We start from the raw sequence: 23,445 nt of genomic DNA, 5'->3' as shown, positions 1-23,445 counted from the left end.
GCTGTGACAATGGCCACTCTGCCTGTCCCTTTAATGCTAATCAATACTAAACTCCAATGGTTGCTGGTCAGAGCTCAAATAAACTGCTGCAGTCCTCCGCTGCCTTTTCCTACCTGGTCAGTGGACCCGAGTGACATCCCCTCCTCTCAGACTTCTGATTGGTCACTAGTGAGAGTACAAAAGAAGTCAGTTTTCTGCAGCTACTTAATACAGTAGGGAAACGTACAGCCAGTCCAGCACAAAGCAACAATACCTGCCCAGGCTACCCAGAGAGCAACTCGCAAACTCATGGCTTACATCACCAAGGAGGACAAGAGAAGTCCCACTCCACATTATCCTGACTCGGAAACCAATGATGAGACATCAGAGACCAATGATGAAGCTAAATGCCGATCAGCACTGTGGGAGTACTCAATGTTTATGCAAGCAGCTCACCAATAGCAGTAGGATAGGCAATGAGTGGTGATTTTGCGGGCAATATCTAAATCACAAAAGTGAAAAGAGGTTTTTTCTGAGGGGAGAATCATTGTTGTAATGTAGAAAAATAACAAACAACACATTATGCAGCTCTGAGATGATGGCCTGTAACATTGATTGAGAGATAAATATTGGGGATCGTTTTGGAATTCTCCAAAATAACATTGTGGGATCTTTGTGCGCCTGAAAGAATAAACAGGACCATGATCCCTGAAGGATAGCACTTCAGCTCTTCTCAGAGCTACAGACATGTTGACTATATTTTGTGTTAAAATACCTGGAGTGGAATTTGGACCCCACAACCTTTGGCTCAGGAGTAAGATTATTGCCAACTGAGACAAGTTAGTGTGTGCAAAATGCACACTCTGATAAATGTGAATGAAAGCTTACAACTTACCATTGAAATTTTAGTTTAACTTAGCATTTAGAGTTTAATTTTAGCACGACAAAATGGAGTTCAATTTAATTGTATTAATTCAAGTAATTTGTCTAAATGGCAGTTTAGTTTTTGTGAGTTGAGCTTGATTTTGGTTTAGCTTTTGTGAATTTATATTTAGACTGGATGGAAGTTTAATCTATCTGATTTATACACTGGTTTACATTGCTGTATTTAAGTTTTCGAAGTACTTGTTTTTGTAACATGTAGTTTAGTTTGATCAATCGTAGCTCGAGTTGGGTGCTTGTGAGTTTAAGTTTTCGTGAATTTTGTTTCTCCTTCAACTGTGTTAACACGAGGAGGTTAATTTGCTACAGTAGGACTTTGGTTTGAAACGTTTCTATAGGGTGGAGCCGGAGATGCTGTATAAGGGGACACGGGTCTCACGGGAGGGAGTTATTCTCTGTCAAGATGAGCGTCCAGTTACTGGGTGGGTGTCTCCTGCTGCTGTTCGCGGCCAGCGCCGAGCTGAAGACAGGCTCGACTCGGTGCCCACCCTGCGTGCCGTCAGAATGTCCGGCTCTGCCGCCCGGAGGCTGCCCGCTGGGCGAAGCGCCCAGTCCGTGCCGCTGCTGCACGGTGTGCTTCGCCGGCCAGGGAGAGCCGTGCGGTGGCCGAGACTCCAAGTACGGCCGCTGCGCCCAGGGCTACGAGTGCGTCCGTACCGGCTCCAAGCGGAAGGGCCGGGGGCACTGCGTCTGCAAGTCCCCCGAGCAGGTGTGCGGTAGCGACGGCATCACCTACAGCACTGGCTGTGAGCTGAGAGCAGCGGCGCAGCGGGCGGAGAAGGCGGGAGGTAGCCCGGTGACCAAAATTCGGAAAGGAGCCTGTGAGAAAGGTAAGCGCTCAGGTCCCGGGGAGAGAGAGGGACAATGAACTGGAGGGATGGGGAGAGAGAAACGCGGGACAACGCAAACACGATGAAATCAGCAGATGCTGGAAATTCAAGCAAAACACACAAAATGCTGGTGGAAGTACAGTCGACGTTTCGGGCCGAGACCCTTCGTCAGAGGGGAAAGAGAGCCAGTGTAGTGCCCAGGAAGGAAGGGGCGGAGAGAGGGAGGGGGAGAAAGGAAGGGAAAGACAGAGGAAGTGAGAGGTAAGGGGGAAAGAGAAGCTGGGAGGGAGAAAGGAACCTGTGAGAAAGATGTGCTCGCGGGTAGAGGGAGTTGAGAAAGGAGAGAGGTGAAGGCTAGGGAGATGGTAAATGAGGTAGAGAGAGAAGGGAGTAAGAGGGTGAGACGGAGAAAGAGGAAGGAAAATGGGAGTGAGGAAAACTGCGAGACAAGGGAGGGAAGGTGTGAAAGAACGTTAAATGGAGGGGGAATATATGGAAAAGAAGAGAGGAAGGGAGGGTTAAGTGAGGAGGGACAGGAAAGGGAGTGAAGATAGTGCGAGGAGGTAATGAGAAGGAGGGGCCATAGCGAGCGGGTAGGGGGCAATAGTGAGGGGCATAATGGGTGGCAAGGATAGTGAATGAGGGGAAAGAAAAAGAAAGGGAGGGGATGGATGCAGCCAAAGATGGGAAAGAAGTGAAATAAAATGGAAGACTACTGGAGGCAAGAAAGCTGTTGAACAGCAGGTTGAAGGAAACAAAAGATAAAAAGTGAGAAGGGCGAGTGCGGATTGAAGGGGAAAGTTCAAGAGAGGCGGGTGTGTTAAATAGAACTGAGAATGAATCAGAGAAAGGAAGGGAGAATGAGACAAAGAACATGTAACAGAGATAGCAGCAAGAGTTCGGAAAGGGTAGTTGATAGATCAGGGAGAGTTCGGAAAGGGATTCTGTGGGAAATGATGGATGGTGAGGCAGGGACAGAACAAGAGAAAGGGAGAATGCAAAGGGGAAAAATGTCGGTGTGGAGCAGCGGGGTGACTGGGGGATGGAGGGAGACCAAGTAGAATAGTGAAGAGAAAGAGGGAAGAAAAGGTTCATTTTTATGTGATTTCCTGGCAGTCCCGTAATCGGAAGCGCCACAGCCCATCACCTTGCTGCTAGCCTCTTCCCCTCCCGGAACCTTTTTATTCTGGCATCTTCACCCTTCTAATTGCTGAAGGAGGGTCTCCGTCCGAAAATCTACTATCTCTTTACTTGCTGCCTGACCTGCTGAGCTCCCCCAGCAAGTAGTGTATTTTGTTTTGGATTTCCAGCAACTGCAGACTTCCATATTTATAACAGGCCTGCCTATTTTTAGATGGGACATTATTAAAATATGCAAATTAAGATCCTATGTCACTTGCATATGACATGTATAGGTCAGTAATACCAGTGTGGGTTGGCCTTACTGCCGGATTTTGAACAGAATTTGTATGTCAAGAAAAAAATTGTATTTTTAGAATGTTGCCAAAGTAAATATTTTCACATTTTCCCACATAGTACTTATTAGCCTATTTCCTCTGTGGATTCTGCATCTTTATCACACTGGCTTTCCTGCCTCCCTTTGCCAACAAACATGGACATAGTACATTCTGCTCTTTCTGACTATCCTTCTTGTGGATTGGAAATAACTCCCGAGCCAGTGCTGAATTTATACTCCATTTGTAACAGGCTTCCAACACAGGAATGACCGTTCATTCCTAATCTGTTCCCAGTACTCCAAATGCAATAAGCTCTCATGTTCTGCATCAACACTTTTGAATGGTGTCGCAAAATGCCCTTTGAAAATCCAGCTCCAGTAAATCTCCAAGAAACTGTTGGATTGTTCAAAAATCTTGGCTGTTTCTTCAGTCCTGGGTTCAATATGTGCTGATTCCAGCATTCCATTTAAACTCAGCCGGATTCTAGTCCCTCTCTCTACCTTGAACTGATCAAACCCTTGTTTCTCACTCTTCTGAAGCTCACCAGAGCAGTGAAGTTTACCCAAGCCCTATTTCCCGCATTCCCTTTAAACGCCTGGACCGCAGGACCTGCCCTTAGTTGAACTGACCTGGTTCCCTTTCTCCCTCAAAACTCACCATGGCCTTATTTCCTGCACTTTCCCCTACTCTTATCAATTTCAGGTTCACTGAAAAATGTATTATGTTACTGTGCCACTAAGTATTGGAATTTAAATTATTGTTGTCTTCAGTAGTTAAAATCTGCTGGTCCAGCACCACCATGTATCCACGTCTGCCAGATATACTGATTCCTTCTTATCTACCCTGCTAGTTACATGCCAAAATATCAGATACATGAAATTGTGTGATATAGGGGATAGAATAGCTATATTCAAAATAAAAAATATTCCGAGCAGGTTATGCAAACATATAGATGTAGCACTGCAGACACAAGCACAGGTAGAAGTGAAGCTCAGAAGGCCACATAATTTTAGGTTTTATTCACAGCAACAATGAAAATAAAATCAGGAAGTCATTCTTATACTTGTAGAAAACAAGTAGAGCTGAAGGAGTCTCCATAATGCTGGGCATACTATTGTTTTAGAAACTATATCTAAACATTGGAGACAAAGATTTACAAGAATTATATCAGGGTTGATAGATTATAGCTATGCAGAACAATTTAAATGTTATTTGGTTCAGTTGGTCATATTCTTCTAAATCTGAGAAGCAGTTCAGAGTTCATTATAGATAGGTGCCTATAACACAGGCAGATATCAAATGTACAGTAATGTTAAATGTAAGGGGTATCGCAGATTGTTTAGAATGAGGATAACATTCCCGGATAGGGAATTTGGGCATAAAGACTGACCAATTGGTCATTCTTCGCACAACCAAAATATACAATATTGTCATTTCAACAAATGTATGAAATGATCTTGTGACCGCTGCTGTAAGTAAATTTTTAATTGTGTATGTGGATACATCTACTTGTGTATATGACAATAAACTTAACTTTGACTTTGACATTCCACTCACTGTGTATTATGAATTAATCTTTATTTCAACGTTATTACACAGCTAGTAGAGCTGCTGCCTCACAGTATCCGAGATGCAGATTTCATTCCTGACTTCAGGTGTTGTCTGTGTGGAGTTTGCATGTTCTGTCTGTGTCTGCATGGGTTTTCTCCCAGTGCTCCAGGTTCCTATATCTCTAAGATGTGTGGTTATACAGCCGCTGTAAATTCCTCCTAGTGCATAGGTAAGTGGTAGAATCTAGATGGAGCTAATCTGCATGTGGGAGATTAGCAAATGGGATTAATGTAGGTCTATTGTGAATGAGTGTTTGATGTTTAGCACAGACTCGGTGAGGTGAAGAGCCTGTCGTTGTGCGGTGTGATGCCAAGTGTAAAGACCTTGGAATGTTCGTTCAGTAGCTGCAATGATTTCCTTTGTATTTGTTTGATCTCAGAATCAGAATCCGGTTTATTATCACTGGCATGTGTTGTGAAATCTTGTAATCAGTATAAAAATTGGGCATTTTTTATTTATAAATATGTGAACTATTAACAAAAGGGAAGCTATTCCAGATTATTTCCAAAAGAATGAATTTTGAGATTAGGGGAGATTTATCACAAAAGGTAAACAACTTCTTTTTTGCTACAAGTGGCTGTCAAAATATAGGTTGGTTAAAAGAGAATCAAATGAATATTTTAAAAGGAAAAAGATGAAGGGATATGGTAAAAAGGGTAAAGGCTATGCATGGATAACTTTAAAGTGCCAGTGTTGACTCAGGACAGTGGGCAAATGAGGTGTTTTTCTGTAATGAAATCTGTGCTGTGAATTCTAAGATTGTATCTGCTAGCATAGCAGCTGAACCATGATGTGTACTAAAAGAACTTGCCCCACATACTTTACATTATTCAGTTAGTTTGTGTCTGTTCAGAACAGTCTATTTTTGAATGTCATGCAATGCCTGTAAATGAATTATGGCCAATGCTTCAATCAGATCATTTTCATGAGTAGAGAATCTTTTTCAAAGAGACTTGTAAATCCAAAAGAAGAATCATTTTTTCATTAACTATTCAAGGGTGGCTTTACTACTCTGGAATGAGAATTTAAACTTTAGCAATCAAAGCAATACTGCATAGATACAGGCCCTTCGGTCCAATGTCCTTGCTGAGCATGGTGCTCGCTCAGTTAGTTCCAACTTCAGCCCATATCCTTCTAAGCCCCACTTCAATGTACCTATCCAAGTGTTTCTTATATTATACAATTGCACCTGCCTCACCAACTACTTCTGGCATCTTGTTCCACACACTTGCCACCCTGTGCATGAAAAAGTTGCCCCTTGCAGCCCTTTAATATCTTTCCCTTCACACCCTAGATCTATTCTCCTAAATTTTGGTCTCTTCTACCTTGGAGAAAAGGCTATTAACATGCACCTTATCTACAGTGCCTATTAAAAAGTGCTCACCCCCGTGGAAGTTTTCGTGTTTTATTGTTTTACAACATTGAATCACAAAGGATTTAATTTGGCTTTTTTGACACTGATCTACAGAAAAGGATTCTTTTCCATCTCAAAGTGATTTAAATTAATTACAAATATAAATCACAAAATAATTGATCGCATAAGTATTTATCCCCTTCAAGTCAGTATTTAGTAGATGCACCTTTGGCAGCAATTACAGCCTTGAGTCTGTGTACATAGGCCTCTATCAGCTTTACACATCTGGACACTGCAAATTTCCCCCATTTTTCTATACAAAACTACTCGAGCTCTGTCAGATTGCATGGGGATCATGAGTGAACAGCCATTTTCGAGTCCAGCCATAAATTCTCAATTGGATTGGGCCCTGGACTCTGACTTGGCCACTCCAGGACAGTAACTTTTAAACCTTTCCTGCGCAGCTTTGGCTTTAGGACCATTGGCTTGCTGGAAAACAAATCTTTTTCCAAGTCGCAGTTCTCTTGCAGACTGCATCAGGTATTTTGCTGCATTAATTTTGCCCTCTATCTTCACAAGCAGCGAAGCATCCCCACAGCTACTACCGTGCTTCATGGTAGGGAGGGTGTGTTTTTGATAATACAGGGTGTTTGGCTGATCCCAAACATAGCGTTATGTCTTACAGCCAAAAAGCTCAGTTTTGGTTTCATCAGACCTTAGAAACCCTGTCCAGCTGATTTCAGAGGGTCCCACGTGCCTTCTGGCAAACTCTAGCCAAGACTTTTTATCAACAGTGGCTTTCTCTTTGCCACTCTCTCTTAAAGCTGTGACTGATTAAGCATCCAGGCAACAGTTATTGTATGTGAAGTCTCTTTCATCTCCGCCACTGAAGCTTGTAATTCCTCCAGAGTTGTCGTAGGTCTCTTGGTGGCCTCCTTCACCAGTCCCCTTCTTGCACAGTCACTCAATGTTTGAGTACGGCCTGCTCTAGGCAGATTTACAGCTGTACCATATTCTTTCCATTTCTTGATGATTGACAGCTGCATTCCAAGGGATATTCAGAGACTTGAGAATTTTCTAGTATCCATCTCCTTGCTTTTCAATAACCTTTTTGCAGAGTCATATGGAGTGTTTTTTTGTCTTCGTTGTGTAGTTTTTGCCAGGATACAGACTCACCAGCAGTTGGACCTTCCAGATACAGGTGTATTTTTTATAATCAGTTGAAGCAACTTGACTGCACGCAGGTCTCCAAAATGACTTCACCAGTGATGATTTGATGTGTCATATTAAGGGGGGAGGGAGGGAGGGTTTGAATATTTATAGAATCGATTATTTTGTGTTTTATATTTGTAACTAATTTAGACCACTTTGTAGAGATTGTTTTCATTTTGACATGCAAGTCTTTTTCTGTTGATCAGTGTCAAAAAAGCCAAATTGTGATTCAATGTAGTAAAAAAACATGAAAACTTCCAAGGGGAGTGAATATTTTTATAGGCACTGAATATTTCTCAACATTTTAAACATTTCAATAAAGTTACCCCTCATTCTGCTATATTCCAAGGAAATCCAGGACAACATGTGCCATTGCTGATATCAAACACAAAGAATATTGCACATAAAGAAAATGTAATACTAGCTTTAAATCTTTAGATTCAACACATCTCCCCACCCTTCTTGGCCATGTTTAATGCACATTACCTGTAATGATTTTGAGCAAAAGTCATCTCCTCTTCTAGATGGTGTCAAGGGTAAGTACAACTCTCAGGGTGGGGAGTTTCATCTGCTGTACTCTGGAATTGTACTGATGGTTCTGTATTCCAGGTAACCTGCTGGCACATGGGGCAACCCTTATAAGGTGGTGAATCTCTGGAATCCTCTACCCCTGAGGACTGTGGGGATCCATTTAACTAATTATGTGACTTCTAAAAGCAATTGGCTGCACCACTGATGATTTGGTGTGTCATATTAAAGGGGAGGTGGGGTTGAATACTTACGCAGTCAATTATTTTATAAGATTGGGGGTTTGAGAACTAATACAGAAGAGTTGCTGAGGGTGGGAAGATCAGCAGGATTGAAATGAGTGGCAGCCAGGCTAGAGTGCCTTCTGCTGGCATTTTCAATGGAGCACGTTTGATGATCTGTGTGGTACAGTAGCACAGCAGTTGGCGTAATGCTACTACAGCATGTGCTGTAAGATAACAGTTTAATTCTTGCCACTGTCTGTAAGGAGTCTGTGTGTTCACCCTATGACCAAGTGTGTTTCCTCCAGATACGCCGGTTTCCTCCCACATTCCAAAGATGCAGGGTTAGGGTTTGTGAGCTGTGGGCATGCTATATTGGCGCCGGAGGCGTAGTGACATTTGTACAGCACAATCCTTGGTGTACATATGAGAATAAAGCTGATCTTTATCTTTAATGCTGGCATTTTATTGAGGTGGCTTTGCCCTCGAATGGAATGTCAGGATCCACAGCCAACAACCCTAATGCTGATGCAGCAACGAGTGGCTGCAGTTGTCACTTTGCCCATTTACTGCCGACATCAATGAAGATACCACCAGAAAGTGATAAACGCAGTCCCTTTAATAAACTCCAAAAGATGTTAGAGTGCATTTCATGTTTTCTCATAGTGAAGTTACTGCAGATTAATTCTAAAAATTTCTTTGGAGGTGATGTTCTGGAGTAAAATTCCAAGTACAGTGACAGAAGGAATCTCAATTAACATGTTGAGAGTGGATTTCCAAAGCAAAGGAAGTTTTACATTTGTAAATGCCATACTGAAGCCTAAGGCATTGGTGCCTGTGAAATCTCTTTCTGGGGTTTAGTCATTACTGCACAAAGCAGCTTATACAACACTGTACAACAGCAATGAAATAACAAACAGATAATCTCCCAGTGATGTTGACTGAAGGACTAATCTAGATTTGTTCATTAGTTATGTGCCCTGTCATATGATGTGGCCAATCATGGTCTTTCATTGACCATGATAGTTCTCAGCAAACTTTTCTACAGAAGTGATTTGCTGTTGCCGCCTTCTGAGCAGTGTCATTAGAAGACTGGTGACCCCAGCCATTATCAACACACTTAAGAGATAGTCTGCCTCTCATCAGTGGTTGCATAACCAGGATGTGTGATATGTACCAGGTGCTCATGCGACCATCTGCCACCTGCTCCCATGGCTTCAAGTGGGAGGGGGGGGTGTAAGCAGGTGCTATACTTACCCAAGGGTGACCTGCAGGCTGAAGAAGTGAAGGAGTCCCTTGCACCTCCTTTGGTAGAGAAATATCTCCATCCTGTCATCCCAATATTGATTAGTGCACAAAAAGGACTTGATTGTTCTTCTCCAAATGCACCGTTTCTAAAGTAGGGGAAAAGAGCCCAAGTTTCAGAAGTTGAGCAATGGACAGTATCTGCTGGTGATGCAGCACACCTTCAGTACAACACTAAACATCAGTTAGTCTTTGAAACAATATTTGAACCTAAAACTTACTGATCCAGAGGCAAAAGCACAGGCACCAAGAGAATCGAGCATGACATGGGAATCAGTAAGAGGTTCTTCAGACAGGAACCTAGTGGTATCAAATGTTGGCTTGGCCGTGTACCTAGGTGGCAATGGCTAGTAAGAGAGGACGTACTTTTAAGGTGATTTGGTGAAAGTATAGGGGGATATCAGAGGTAGGGTTTCTCCACAATGAGTAATAAGTGTGTAGAAGTGTGTGGTGGCAGAGGCAGATATATTAGGGACAGTTAAAAGAGGTAGGCACGTGATGAAAGAAAACTGAAGGGCTATGTGGAAGGGATGGGTTAGATTAATCATGGAGTATCAATACAATGACATGTGCCGAAGGACCTATATCACTTCCACAATCTGCGACCTTCCACTGAGTTAAGAGGCGGGTAGTATTCCATATCTCAGACTAATCGAAGAGCGATACTATCTTTTTAATGCTAAGACTAGTTTGTTTGCAAGTAAATGTTACAAAGTGATTTGTGATTGATGTTCATTAGTGGGTTATGTGATCACAATCAAAGGAGATAGGAATTTACAAGCAAGTTGTGCCAACATGATTGTTTTACTTTGTGACTTCTGAAACTTGTAGAAATCCCAAGTGAACCTGGTGACATTTCTTCAAGTCATTATTTCTGAAAGAGCCCAGGAGATGGTAAATCTGTAGCTTGTGGCGACCCATTTCCTGGCTCATCCGAACCGGCTCACAATTAGCCAGCTTTCCGGCTAAGGGAGATAGCCTACGGGCGTTTGCGAGCACAGAGCTTTGGAGCCTCTGCGCCACGGGGGGCAGGTTGAGGGAGGCTTAAAAGTGAGGCTGAGGATTTCGAATCAAGTTTTTCCTTCGACTGCAGTTACCGACTCCGTGTCGTAATTTTAGCGCTGCATGTAGCACACCGCTATAGTTTGTGACCCCGACGGTCCAAACGATTTTTGGACCAGAAATGACCGACGCCGCCTCTGTTCATGCGGTTTCGTTGAAACTGCCGGGTTTCTGGACACAGCGACCGAACCTATGGTTCCAGCAAGCCAAAGCCCAATTCCACGTTCGCCAGATCACCTCAGAAGACATCCGCTACTACTACGTGGTGAGCTCCCTCGACCAGGACACAGCGGCCCAGGTCGCGGAGTTCGTACAGTCGCCCCCGGCTGACGGCAAGTACACGGAATTCAAAGCCCTTCTCCTCAGGACTTTCAGACTCTCACGGCGCGAGCGGGCTGCCCGTTTACTGCACCTGGATGGCTTGGGCGACAGACCTCCTTCGGCTTTAATGAATGAGATGTTGTCTCTGGCCGACGGACACACACTCTGCCTCATGTTTGAGCAGGCATTCCTGGAGCAGCTTTCCGAGGACATACGCCTGCTGCTGTCCGACGTGGATTTCAGTGACCCCCGGAAAGTGGCATCCCAAGTGGACTTGCTGTGGAACGCCAAAAAGGTGAGCGCACATCCATCGCACAGATCTCGCAGCCACGCTTCCAGCAGCAAACCAGTCCAGGCCCGGCCGCAGAGCCCGCCAACCCCCGGCCCAATGAACACTGGTGCTGCTTCTACCACCAGCGGTGGGGCGCAGAAGCCCGGCGTTGTCGCCCGCCCTGCAAGTTCCCGGGAAACGCCAGGGCCAGCCGCCGCTGATGGCTACGGCGGCTGGCCATCGGGATAGCCTCCTGTATGTGTGGGACAGAAGGTCGGGACGCTGGTTTTTGGTCGACACTGTTGCCGAGATCAGCGTTTTACCTCCGACGAGTTACGACACCCGCAGCAGGGCACCGGGGCCCCCCCTGAGGACCGTGAATGGGAGCACAGTAAGGACCTACGGCACCCGTCAGGTGCAGCTACAGTTCGGCTCCAGCCAGTTCACGTGGGACTTCACACTGGCCGCCGTAGCCCAACCACTTCTGTGTGCGGATTTTTTGCGGGCTCACAGCCTACTGGTCGACCTGCCCAGGAAGAGACTGGTACACACCGAGACCTTTCAGACGTTCTCCCTGGGTGCAGCCCAGTTGCCAGCCCCTCACCTCGGCTCCATCACGCTGTCCGACAACGACTTCACCAGGGTCCTGGCGGAGTTCCCATCGGTTCTGGCTCCGCAGTTCACAGCGGCCATGCCCAGGCACGGCGTACAGCACCACATCCCGACCCAGGGACCACCCCTCCACGCCCGCGCTCAGCGGCTTCCCCCGGACAAGCTCCGACTGGCGAAGGAGGAGTTCCAGAGGATGGAGGAATTGGGGATCATCCGGCGGTCCGACAGCCCATGGGCCTCCCCCCTGCACATGGTGCCCAAGGCGACGGGAGGCTGGAGACCGTGCGGCGACTACTGCAGGCTGAAAGAGGCTACCAAACCGGACCGCTACCCCGTGCCGCACATTCAGGACTTTGCAGCAAACCTGCATGGCGCACGGATCTTCTCCAAGGTAGACCTCGTCCGAGGGTACCATCAAATCCCGATGCATCCTGACGACGTCCCCAAAACGGCTCTCATCACCCCGTTTGGCCTTTTCGAGTTCCTCCGCATGCCGTTCGGCCTGAAGAATGCTGCACAGATGTTCCAGTGGTTAATGGACGCGGTGGAACGGGACCTGGACTTTGTGTTCATCTATTTGGACGACATCCTCATAGCCAGCAGCAGTCGTCAGGAGCATCTGTCCCACCTCCGTCAACTCTGCGCCCGACTGAGTGAGTACGGTCTTACAATCAACCCCGCCAAATGCCAGTTCGGACTCGATACCATTGACTTCCTGGGCCACAGGAATACTAAAGACGGGGCAACCCCTCTGCCCGCTAAGGTAGATGCGGTCCGCCACTTCCCCCGACCCACCACGATCAAAGGCCTTCAGGAATTCGTAGGTATAGTCAATTTCTACCACCGCTTCCTCCCTTCAGCTGCCCGGATCATGCGCCTCCTGTTCGCCCTGATGTCGGGTCCGAGCAAGGACATTACCTGGGACGAGGAGTCCGCCGCCGCTTTCGTTCAAATGAAGGAAGCTTTGGCGAACGCCGCAATGCTAGTACATCCCAGAATGGACGCCCCTACCTCCCTCACAGTGGACGCATCTAACACGGCAGTTGGTGGGGTGCTGGAGCAACTCATCGCAGGTCGCTGGCAACCCCTGGCGTTTTTCAGCAAACACCTGCGGCCACCCGAGCTCAAGTACAGTGCTTTCCACCGGGAACTGGTGGCGCTCTACCTGGCAATCCGGCATTTCCGGTACTTCCTAGAAGGTCGGCCCTTCACCGCGTTCACGGACCACAAACTGCTTACCTTTGCGTTTACGAAAGCGTCCGACCCCTGGTCGTCCCGCCAGCAACGCCACCTGTCCTACATCTCTGAATACACGACGGATGTCCGGCACGTCTTGGGTAAGGACAATGTCGTGGCGGATGCGCTCTCTCGCCCTACCGTTCATGACCTTTCCCAAGGGGTAGACTTTGAGGCACTGGCAGAGGCACAGCAGGCGGATGAGGAGATTCCGAGTTACAGAACCGCAGTCTCCGGTTTGCAGCTCCAGGACCTCCCCGTAGGCCCAGGTGAGAGGACCTTACTCTGTGACGTCGCCACCGGCCAGCCCTGTCCAGTCGTCCCGACAGCCTGGCGGCGCTGTGTTTTCGACTCCATTCATAACTTGGTGCATCCCTCCATCCGGACGACTGTCCGGATGGTTTCCAGCAGGTTCGTTTGGCACGGACTCCGCAAACAGGTCAGTGAATGGGCCAAAACGTGCATGCACTGCCAGACGGCCAAGGTGCAGCGGCACACCAAAGCCCCACCGCAGCAGTTCCATCCTGCCCACCGGCGTTTCGACCACATTCATGTGGATATCGTGGGCCACCTGCCAGTGTCGTGTGGAGCGCGGCACCTCCTGACTATTGTGGACCGGTTCACAAGATGGCCAGAGACGGTCCCGCTCACCGACACCACCTCCGAATTTTGCGCCTGAGCCCTGATCACCACCTGGATATCTCGCTTTGGTGTACCGGCCCACATTACCTCTGACAGAGGCGCCCAGTTCACCTCCAGCCTGTGGTCAGCTATGGCCAGCCTTTTGGGGACTCAGCTGCACCACACCACTGCCTACCACCCACAGTCGAACGGGCTAGTGGAGCGTTTCCACCGTCACCTGAAGTCGGCCCTCATGGCCCGCCTGCGAGGGGCCAACTGGGTGGACGAGCTTCCCTAGGTCCTACTCGGCATCCGCACAGCACCCAAAGACGACCTGCACACCTCATCGGCCAAGTTGGTATACGGCGCGCCCCTGGTCGTCCCCGGGGAGTTCCTACCAGCCCCACGGGGGCAAGAGGAAGATCCCGCAGCAGTCCTGGGCAGACTACGCGAGAAGCTCGGTAACCTGGCCCCCATACCCACTTCACAGCACGGGCGGAACCCGATCTGCGTACCCAAAGACCTGCAGAACTGTAAGTTTGTGTTTGTACGAAGGGGCGGGCATCGGCCACCGCTGCAGCGGCCATACGAGGGGCTGTTTATGGTGCTCCGGAACAACAGGTCCACGTTCGTGCTGGACGTTGGGGGGAAAGAGGAGGTTTTCACGGTGGACCGACTCAAACCGGCCCATGTGGACCTGGCGCAACCGGCCGAGTTTCCGGCGCCTCGGCGCAGAGGCCGACCTCCCAAACAGGGTCCGGCCCAGACTGTGGACATTGGGGGGTGTATCGCCGGTTCTGGGGGGGGGGGGGTTATGTGGCGACCCATTTCCTGGCACATCCGAACCGGCTCACAATTAGATAGTCTACGGGGATTTGCGAGCACAGAGCTTTGGAGCCTCTGCGCCATGGGGGGCCGGTTGACAGAGGCTTAAAAGTGAGACTGAGGATTTCGAATAAAGTTTTTCCTTCGACTGCAGTTACCGACTCCGTGTCGTAATTTTAGCGCTGCATGTAGCGCATCGCTACAAGCTTTCCGTTCTCCTATCATTAGTAAGACACAGGGTTTGTGAATTAAGCCAGAGGAATTTCTTTGGGGCCTTGTGAAAGGTAAAGAAAAGATTATTAAAAGTGTAGCATGAACAAGACGGCCTCTCCACCAGGAAGAATCACGTTTGCCAGCCTTTCCCTGCAACACAACTATGGCAGGGGATTAGGGTTTGCTGAATGGCCAGCTGAAAACTCAGGTGCAGATAGTTGGGAACGTGGTCAGCACATTATAGAAACTAGCCTTCCCTCCATGGATTTTGTCTACATAGCTTGTTATCACTGTAAAGAAGCCCACTTAATCAAAAACCCCACCTACCCCAGATATTCTGTCTTCTCTCCCCTCCATCAGGCAGGAGATACAAAAGCCTGAAAGCATGTGCCATCATGCTTCTATGCCCTATTCTAACACTATTGAACAATCCCATTGTATGTTAAGAATGGACATACCTTGTTATTACCTTGCACTTGACTGACTGCACACACTGCACCTCCTTTGTAACTGCAGTACTTAATCTGCATTCTGTTATTACTTTCCCCTGTACTGCCTCAATCCATTGATTAATGTAAATGATCTTTATTGATGAAATGCAAAATGAAGTTTTTCACCGTACCTTGATACATAATAAACAAATTTTTAAATTTGTTTTGAAATCCCAAAATCTCATAATTCTGCAGTTTGGCATTTAAAGAGGTTACTTGTAGCTATTCTGCATATCTGCTGGAAATACTATTAATATTTGCATTGCAAAGAAAGATTGCTGGTGTTTTGAATCTAGTGCTTTAAAAATGTTAAAAGGTTCAAAGTTTCAAAGGTCCAATTTAATGTCAGAGAAATGTATACAATATACATCCTGAAATGCTTTTTCTTCACAAACATCCACGAAAACAGAGAAGTGCCCCAAAGAATGAATGACAGTTTAAATTTTAGAACCCCAAAGTCCTCACCCCAGCTCCCCCCCCCATGGTATTTATATACAATGTATATAAATAGTTAACAGATTTTTTGGGAAATAAACAATTCATGTCTGTTCTTGTTTGTCATAACATCCAAATTCAGGCACATTTAGTCCCATTCTGGATAATGAAAAGAATAATGGTTCAGGCTTCAGTGAAATTGAGCACAGCAAGTTCTTAGACTGAAGAAATAATGTTTAGTTCAATGACATTGAATCAGGAATAAATATTAGTCATGATTTAACTCAGCTGCTGTTCTTCAACTTAGTCCCATGAAACGTCTTACATGCTTCTGAAGAGGAAATTTAGGACTCAGTTTAATATTACATGGAAAGATGGTGCCTCTCAAACTGCAGCACTCTCAGCTGAACCTCAGTGCCATTGTACTGTCCGCTCAAACCTGTGGAGTGGAGTTTGAACTCTCCATCTTCTGTCCTGAAGGGAAAAAATTACTATCCGCTGAGATGTTGCAAATTATTTTTTTCTCACTGAGGAAGATAGCATTTATTGATGTCTTCTTCAAACATACAACATTTAAACTGAATTCTACTGCTATAAATCACAACAGCATGTTGCACTGAGAAACTAGGCCAAAGTCAGACACTGATTCAGGGAGGATTTAAACAGTTTAAATCTGGAACTAAAAATAATTAATTGAAGTATAACTAATAGTGTATTATTGGACACTAGTCTTAACTAAAATATAAATAAATGGTTGTATGGTTATGATACACTTACGGTGCACTGAGTGAAGCATATAGTCTTACATCAGGCAGTCAGGTGCTGCACAGCAGAATAATCAGGTGCAGAACACATTACAAGGGTTGCATTCTCTTTAATTTGCTGAGGTGAATATGCTCTGCAGTGCACAAAGCTATGTCTGCCTCTAGGAGGTGATACTGCAGTGGACATCAGATATCCAGTCCTAACCATGCTCAGGAAACTTGCAGTACATGCATGGTGATGGTGAATCCAGATCCTGGGCGCCAGCCAGTCAATGCAATCATTAGGTCACACGGCTTGAAGAAACCACGAGCCTTGCCAGCTTCATTCTGTGATCAACATCATCAGACCAGATAGCATCGGCTGGTGGTTTGAAGAGGACCGGGAAAATACCCCAGTAAAGATGGGCCTGCCACGCAGTCTGAGGTTCAGGAGTTACAGCGAGGATAGGAGCTTGTGGGCGATATCTGGACACAAGGTGTGCAGACCTGCCAGATTTGGTCAGGACTATAACAACAGCAGCAAGACATTTAAAACAGGCCGGCACAGCACCAATGGCAGCAGTCTCTGTTGTGTCTACCATGGGAAGTGCTAGGTGAGCGATCTCCAAATACAATTGTCGATGATACATTGCAACCTCTGTCTCACGAGCTATCAAGTGCTGCGTTTTTACAGCCTCAAGGGGATAATCTCCTTTAGGAGTTTCTCTGGACAACATGATGCAATCTGCACCATCTAGTACAGCATCAGCTACATCACTGCTCTTGGCTCAGGTGCATCTGGGTTTCTTAATCATGCTCTCCAACATCTGGGTAGCACAGATGACAGGCTTGTCTGCTCTGTTACAATGTCGAGTCATCATTTTCTGAGCAAGAAAGACTTTCTCACTTGGGATTTCAATGCCCAGGTCACCATGAGCAACCATGATGCCATCACTGCCCTCCAGGACCTCATCAAATCGACAAACTCCCTCATGATTCTCTATTTTGCTGATAATTTTGATCTTCTTTCTCACCAAGGACTGTTCGCACAGTGTCAACATCGGCACCCTTGCGAATGAAGGAGGCAAACACCATGTCTACTCCTTGCTCCACACCAAAGTTTAGGTCTTGGATATCTTTCTCTGATACTGCTGGAAGGTCAACTGCTGCTCCTGGCAAGTTGACACCTTTTTCGCTGCCCAGAACACCACCATTCTCAAACTCAGTATTAAAATAATCTGCACCTTTGTCCAACACACGGAGACTAATTAAGCCATCACCTACATAGATTTGGCTGTCTTTTTCAACCACTCTAGACAAATTCTTGTAGTCCACAGAATATTTTCATCACATTTGTCTTTATAGACATTGTGTGATTTTAAGCTTAACTCCTTTCTTAAGTTCAACATCAGCAGTGCCACTTCCCTTGATGAGTCCAGTGTGGATTTCAAGCCCTTTTGTGTCCAAAGCAATGACAGCTAGCCTATGGTTGATGGGGTTGTCAGCAAAGCTTTCTGTGGCTTCATGGACATTCTTGATAGATTCTGCGTGGTACTCATGTTTTCCATGCAAAAAATTCATCCGTGCAACATTCATTCAAGCTTTGATCATCTCTTTTAGCATCTCAACAGATCTTGATGCGGCGCCAATGGTACAAATAATGCCAGTGTTGCAAGCAATTGTTGCTTCAACAAGCACAGGTGCTCCAGAAAAGTGTCAGCCATAGCAGCATGCAACTGCTGCCTTTGAATGAAGGCTGTTCCCATTTCGTGTTGTGCATCTTTTGAAGTTGGTATGGTTGCTGCTGATTCTACCCTCTCTTAACTGCACAAAGATGTTGCAAATTTAAGCTCACTTCTCCTCCTAATCTGTATGTCCGACTACGGAATTTAAAAAAAAAACCTTGTTTATCCAATTACTTTCTGTTATGAAGTATAAACTTCAGAAGTTAACTTCTACAAATATCAGAAATCCTCAAATAAACTTGCGCCTACGGAAAAACTCAACTGGTTTGGAGAGAGAAAAGTCTGGTTACTCATGTTACATGTTTATAAGAATAACATGAAGAGCTCTCTTAGCTCCTCAGCTCTTTGCCATTCAATTAGATCATGCTGATCTTTGATCTCATATGCCTGCAGAATCTTTGAGCAACAATCAATTGCAGATCTAGCATTTACAATTGACCTAGAATTAATTTGCAATTATGGGTAAATGATTATACCACGCTCTATATTTTAACATCTTTTCCACCATAACTCCTGAAAGACCAGGTTTAGACTTTTAAGTTGCATGTGCTAGTCTTGAAACTCTTCATCAAATGTGAGCCTTCTTCACTACAAAGGCCATCTGATGTGCATTCATTGGGATGCTAAAGGGGAGAGAACATTGTGCTTCTGAGAAAAGGGCTAAAAAACTTAACTGTTGCTGACTGCATAGAATCAGCATGCTGCAAATAATCTTCAACATGGAGTAAATCAATGGACCCACCACCACCGTCTCAGGACATCTAGAAATAATCATTGACATACACCTAAATCTAAGGAAGGTGTTCCCAACCTGGGATTCACAGACCTCTCAGTTAATGGTAGATGTCCACTATATAAAAAAGGTTGGAAAACCCTGATCTAAAGAACATATACTAAAAATCCATGACAAAACTTCATTATATGTAGAATTTTTTCCACTGGTGATGCATTGGCATTAAATTTGTATTAACCTGTCTGTTAAGGGTTCTCTGATGGCTAAGAGAGTTTATCCAGTGGTTGAAGGACAAATACATCCATCCTCTGGAAGTACATTGACCTTTGATCACGTGCCAACAAAGAAGGACCAATCAGTATCAGCAGCTATTTTCATCCTCCCTATCTTCCAAGTACCCAAGTTATACAGATCATACAGATCTGTACATACCTGTACAGATGTACATACCTGTACATAACCTGTACATACAGATCAATGTTTGAGAGACCAGTGGGACAGATTTACCATCTGCTGCAGGCATCTTCTGCTGTGTAGGAACTCTGTCTGTAGCTGCATTTCTGACTTATGAACTGTTCAGGTTTATAGTTAATAGAAATGGAAACCGGTCATATCCTAAGAAGGATCTGTATAAGGCTTGTGTAAATAGACCAACAACTATAATTTTACACTTAAATGTTAAAGCCAAACAATTGTGTTAGATGTGACAGAGTATCACTAAAATGCCTCCATCCTGATTATGTATTATTATGTAGTCATACTCTACTCCTAGTGATCACAGTTGCACATCAGAGGTTCTATTTTCCCTTTAGAATTTATTGAAATTTACATCCATTCCACAATGTGAGGGAGTAAAAATCATTGCATTATAACTCCATTGCAATGTACAGACATGTGAATTTAAGTCTAATAATGGCTTGTAGAAAGAAGCTATCTCATAGCCTGTTGGCCCTGGCTTAAGGCTGCGGTATCATTTACCAGATGGAAGCAGCTGAAACAGTTTATGGTTGGGGTGACTGGTGTCCCCGATATCTTCCAGGCCTTCTTTCTGCACCTGCTGCTATACATGTCCAGGGCTGACTGTACCACCCTCTGCAGTGCCCAGCGATCAAGGTTGGTGCAGTTCCTGTATGGGGGGGGGGGGGGGGGGTGATACAGCTGGTCAGTATACTCTCAATGATGCCTCTGTAGAAAAGGAGAGGAGGGGATCTTGAGGATTTTGGGGGCCCATGCCGAACTTCTTCGGTTGCCTTTATTGTGAAAAATTTGTTATTAACCAAAACCAAGAATACTTTATGAGTAACAACATCATTCTTCCCCAGAACTTCTCCAGTTAAATATTATGGCTTTGCTCAGCAAGCAACTTGCCAAAATATTTATTTTAATTTGAATTTTCATAAACACATTCATGCACTCACTTGCGTAGAATGTACTTTGGCAGAGTTCCAGAGTTGCATTCCAGACGTGAAGTGACAATAACTGTCCTTGAGGACAAAGCGCCGTTCAGCTGAGAGAAACAGCAGAGAGCTCTAGTAAAATTGGAACCAATGCAGAAAAAGGAGGAAATCCTGACTTGCATGAGAAGGTTGTTTTCACACCTATCCCCATTCTGCTGCTTTATTACGGATCTACCCGCCATCAGTAGGTAAGATTAGGACTGTTACATTTCATCCTTTGTGTGATTCCTTGAACAATGAAACAGTTGGTGCTTGCAAGCTAAAGTTTGACAACCAGGTTTGCATTAATGTGACAAAAAACATTTCTGCCACAAAAGTACTGGAAAATATCCAGCCCCTGCAATAAAGTCCTTGTATTTAATTTCAATACCATAACCCGAATCCTCCACTGTTAATACCTTGAAAATCATTTGTAATGATTGGATCTGTCACACTAAATACAATGGGAATTGGAGCTAATCAGAAAGCTGAGTCCCAATGTTTCTTAATTATTTAGAATGAGCATCTACAAAGTGTGATGGAGCACTGTTAAATTTCCATAATGAGTGCAGGTACTACAGCACCAGGGAAGTTGACATCATTCAAAATGAAGCAGTCCATTTGAGTGGTAGCCCATCCATCACCCTTAATTAGCCACTTCCAAAGGACAGCTGACACATTGCATCCTGCAGATACCTCCACCCTACACATCTACCACATGTTATACATTATCCTAATGTTAGAAGACATCACCATTCCTTCATTATTGCTGGATTAAAATAGTGCAACTCCTAACCTAGTAATACTGTTCAAGGATCTTCTCCAGATGTCCATGATTACAACGTTCATGAAGGTATCCCACCACCAGCCTCTGAAAGAAGACTAGATAAGCAATAAAAGTTTTTCATTGGCAATGCCAATATATGAAGATTGAATCGATGTTATTTCTAAAGATTGTTGGTGATATGATTGTTCTGTCACTATCATTGAAAGTTATAAATTCTATCAAAGTGACTAAAATGGATTTAAAGTTAAAATATTTTGAACATTAACATAATACAGATGACTTTTAAATAGAATGCATATAAGAAATTACAGCTCAACAGAACAGTGTATTCATTAACTTAAGTTAGCTTTATGTTGGGTTACTGAAACTGTTTTAAATTCAGCTTAAAACTATGCAGCAGCATGTCTAATCTTATTAAATGCCCTCGTGCACTGACATGTCAGGCTAATTTTGTTCAACGGTTGAACTCTATTAATTTTTTGCTGAGCCTAATCTATCAGCAGAAGTGACTGTTAACCGTTGGTTCTTTATAGTTCTATTAAGCACTGGATTTGTAACAACACAGCTGAGTGGACAGAATGCTCTCAGAAAAGGTTTTGCTATTTTTGTTGAACCATTCTATGGCAAGATTTCTACTCCATTATGAATAAATGTTTTCACAGTGTCTGGGATGTTTTCTGACTCTCTTGCATAGTTTTCGCACTGTTGAATCCAGTCACTGGATTGCCTATATTGAAAGTTGTGGACCACAGGTTTAGAAAAGGCTATGCTTAGCATTGTTACAGCTTTCCGGATGAATCCTGAATTCCAAAATCCAGTTGCATGAAAATTTATGACACAAGATTTAAAATTTACATGCCACTCCTAAAGCTTTTATGTTTTAGTCTTAATATGAGGATTTGGCCTGTCAGAATTTTTATAGTAAGGCCAATGCATGTGCAGATTCAAACTGTTCTCCTCCAAGTATGATTTTTCCACAGCCCTGCTATGTGAGTGTGTGGATATCCCAGCGATATGGCACCTGGCTCACCATACTCCCCTGAAACTCACTGGGGCTCTATTTTCCACACTTGCTTTAAACCTATCAGATTCATCAAGAAAAAATATTCTAATATTATCTATATCACTGAAGTCAATTGGTATTAATAGGTAAGAATAACACCCAAAACAATCAGATCAACCAACCCAAAATAGTTTCAAAGGTGCCAGATTATTGGGGTTTCATAAACAGAAAATGCTGTAAGTGTTCAGAAAGAACCAATTTAGCATTTCCCAATGTAATATATTTCCATAATTTCCTGTTTCTATTTAATAGTCCATCTGATTTGTTAGCTACTGATTCTGCTTAATGATATGACCTTCCAACCTGTTGTCAACCTAATCCTAGTTTGGAATGAAGCATGAAAGCTGAGAGCTGTACTGGTCACATGGGCACTTTCCATTTTGTTAAACCAAATATTTGCATATGTGCATTGTTTCATTTCTGCCCTCTTAGTCAATGTGTTCATTCAAAGTGAGGTTTGTAATCAATCAGGCTCATCCTTTTTGATGATCCCCACATTTTTTCCCATTAGCATTGTGTGCAGAGAATTTTCCCACCAGGTAAACCTGTGATGGGTTGCATTCTTTAGGCTGTTTGAGGTCCACTTGAAGAAGAAAAGTTTATCCAACCATGTTTAGGCAACAGGTCTCCTAACTTTGCAGTGGTTCAACCGGATCCATTAATCAAATCTAATAATAGGATGCTTTCTAATTGTTGCCTGTGCTCCAGTTTTTCACCTACAGTGGAGTAACATAAGAAAATTATCAAATCTCATTAGGACCAAACACTACCACGTACTGTATAGATACCATATCCCTCTGAGTGACAATTATGATATATAGGCTCAAGGTTCTCAATATTATCCTGAATTCTTTTCTGCTTTGTGTGCTCATGGGCCAGAAATTCCCAGTATTCAGTGGAGACATTGCATTTCTACAGGTACACTTTGAGGATACCCTTGAATCTTCAGTTTGCCTGATATCTCTTACCATATCAGTGCCTAGCACATCATAGAAACCAATCTCCTCTCTATGGATTCTCTATACTGCTCACTATTTCAGTAAAGCAGATAGCATAATCAAAGACCCCATCACACCAAATTTTCACTCTCCTTCCCTCTCTCACTGGGTAGAAGATGCAAAAGCCTGAAAGGACATACCATCAGACTCAAGGACTGATTCTACCCACTGTTAAAAGACTACTGAATGGTTCCCTAGTATGATGAAATGGACTCTTAATCTCATAATCTATTTTGATTTTGCACTTTGTCTGCCTGAACTCCACTTTATGTCTAGCTGTTGCACATTACTCGGTGTTCTGTAATTATTTTACCTTGTACTACTTCAAATGCACTATGTAATGATTTATCTTATGAACAGTATAGAAGGCAAGGTTTTCACTGTACATAGGACAGTGATAAACCAATTCCAATA

The 23,445-nt window shown here is 44.4% G+C and overlaps 1 protein-coding gene and 1 pseudogene across 1 annotated transcript in view; one reads left to right on the top strand and one right to left on the bottom strand.

The window, feature by feature from the left end:
• The first annotated feature begins 1,288 nt into the window (after positions 1 to 1,288).
• Positions 1,289 to 23,445, top strand: part of igfbp7 (insulin-like growth factor binding protein 7) — a 36,907-nt gene continuing 14,750 nt past the window's right edge. The window contains exon 1 of the mRNA XM_059965291.1: positions 1,289 to 1,751. Coding sequence (XP_059821274.1) covers positions 1,325 to 1,751 — 427 coding nt within the window. The 5' untranslated portion in view covers positions 1,289 to 1,324. The remainder of the gene's footprint in view (positions 1,752 to 23,445) is intronic.
• On the bottom strand, positions 16,501 to 18,050 carry LOC132391729 (pyruvate kinase PKM-like; annotated as a pseudogene).

Source organism: Hypanus sabinus, chromosome 3 (genome assembly GCF_030144855.1).
Source record: "Hypanus sabinus isolate sHypSab1 chromosome 3, sHypSab1.hap1, whole genome shotgun sequence".
Lineage (NCBI taxonomy): Eukaryota > Metazoa > Chordata > Chondrichthyes > Myliobatiformes > Dasyatidae > Hypanus > Hypanus sabinus.
The sequence above is the reverse complement of the archived record's forward strand: the minus strand, read 5'-3'. Positions and strand labels throughout refer to the sequence as shown.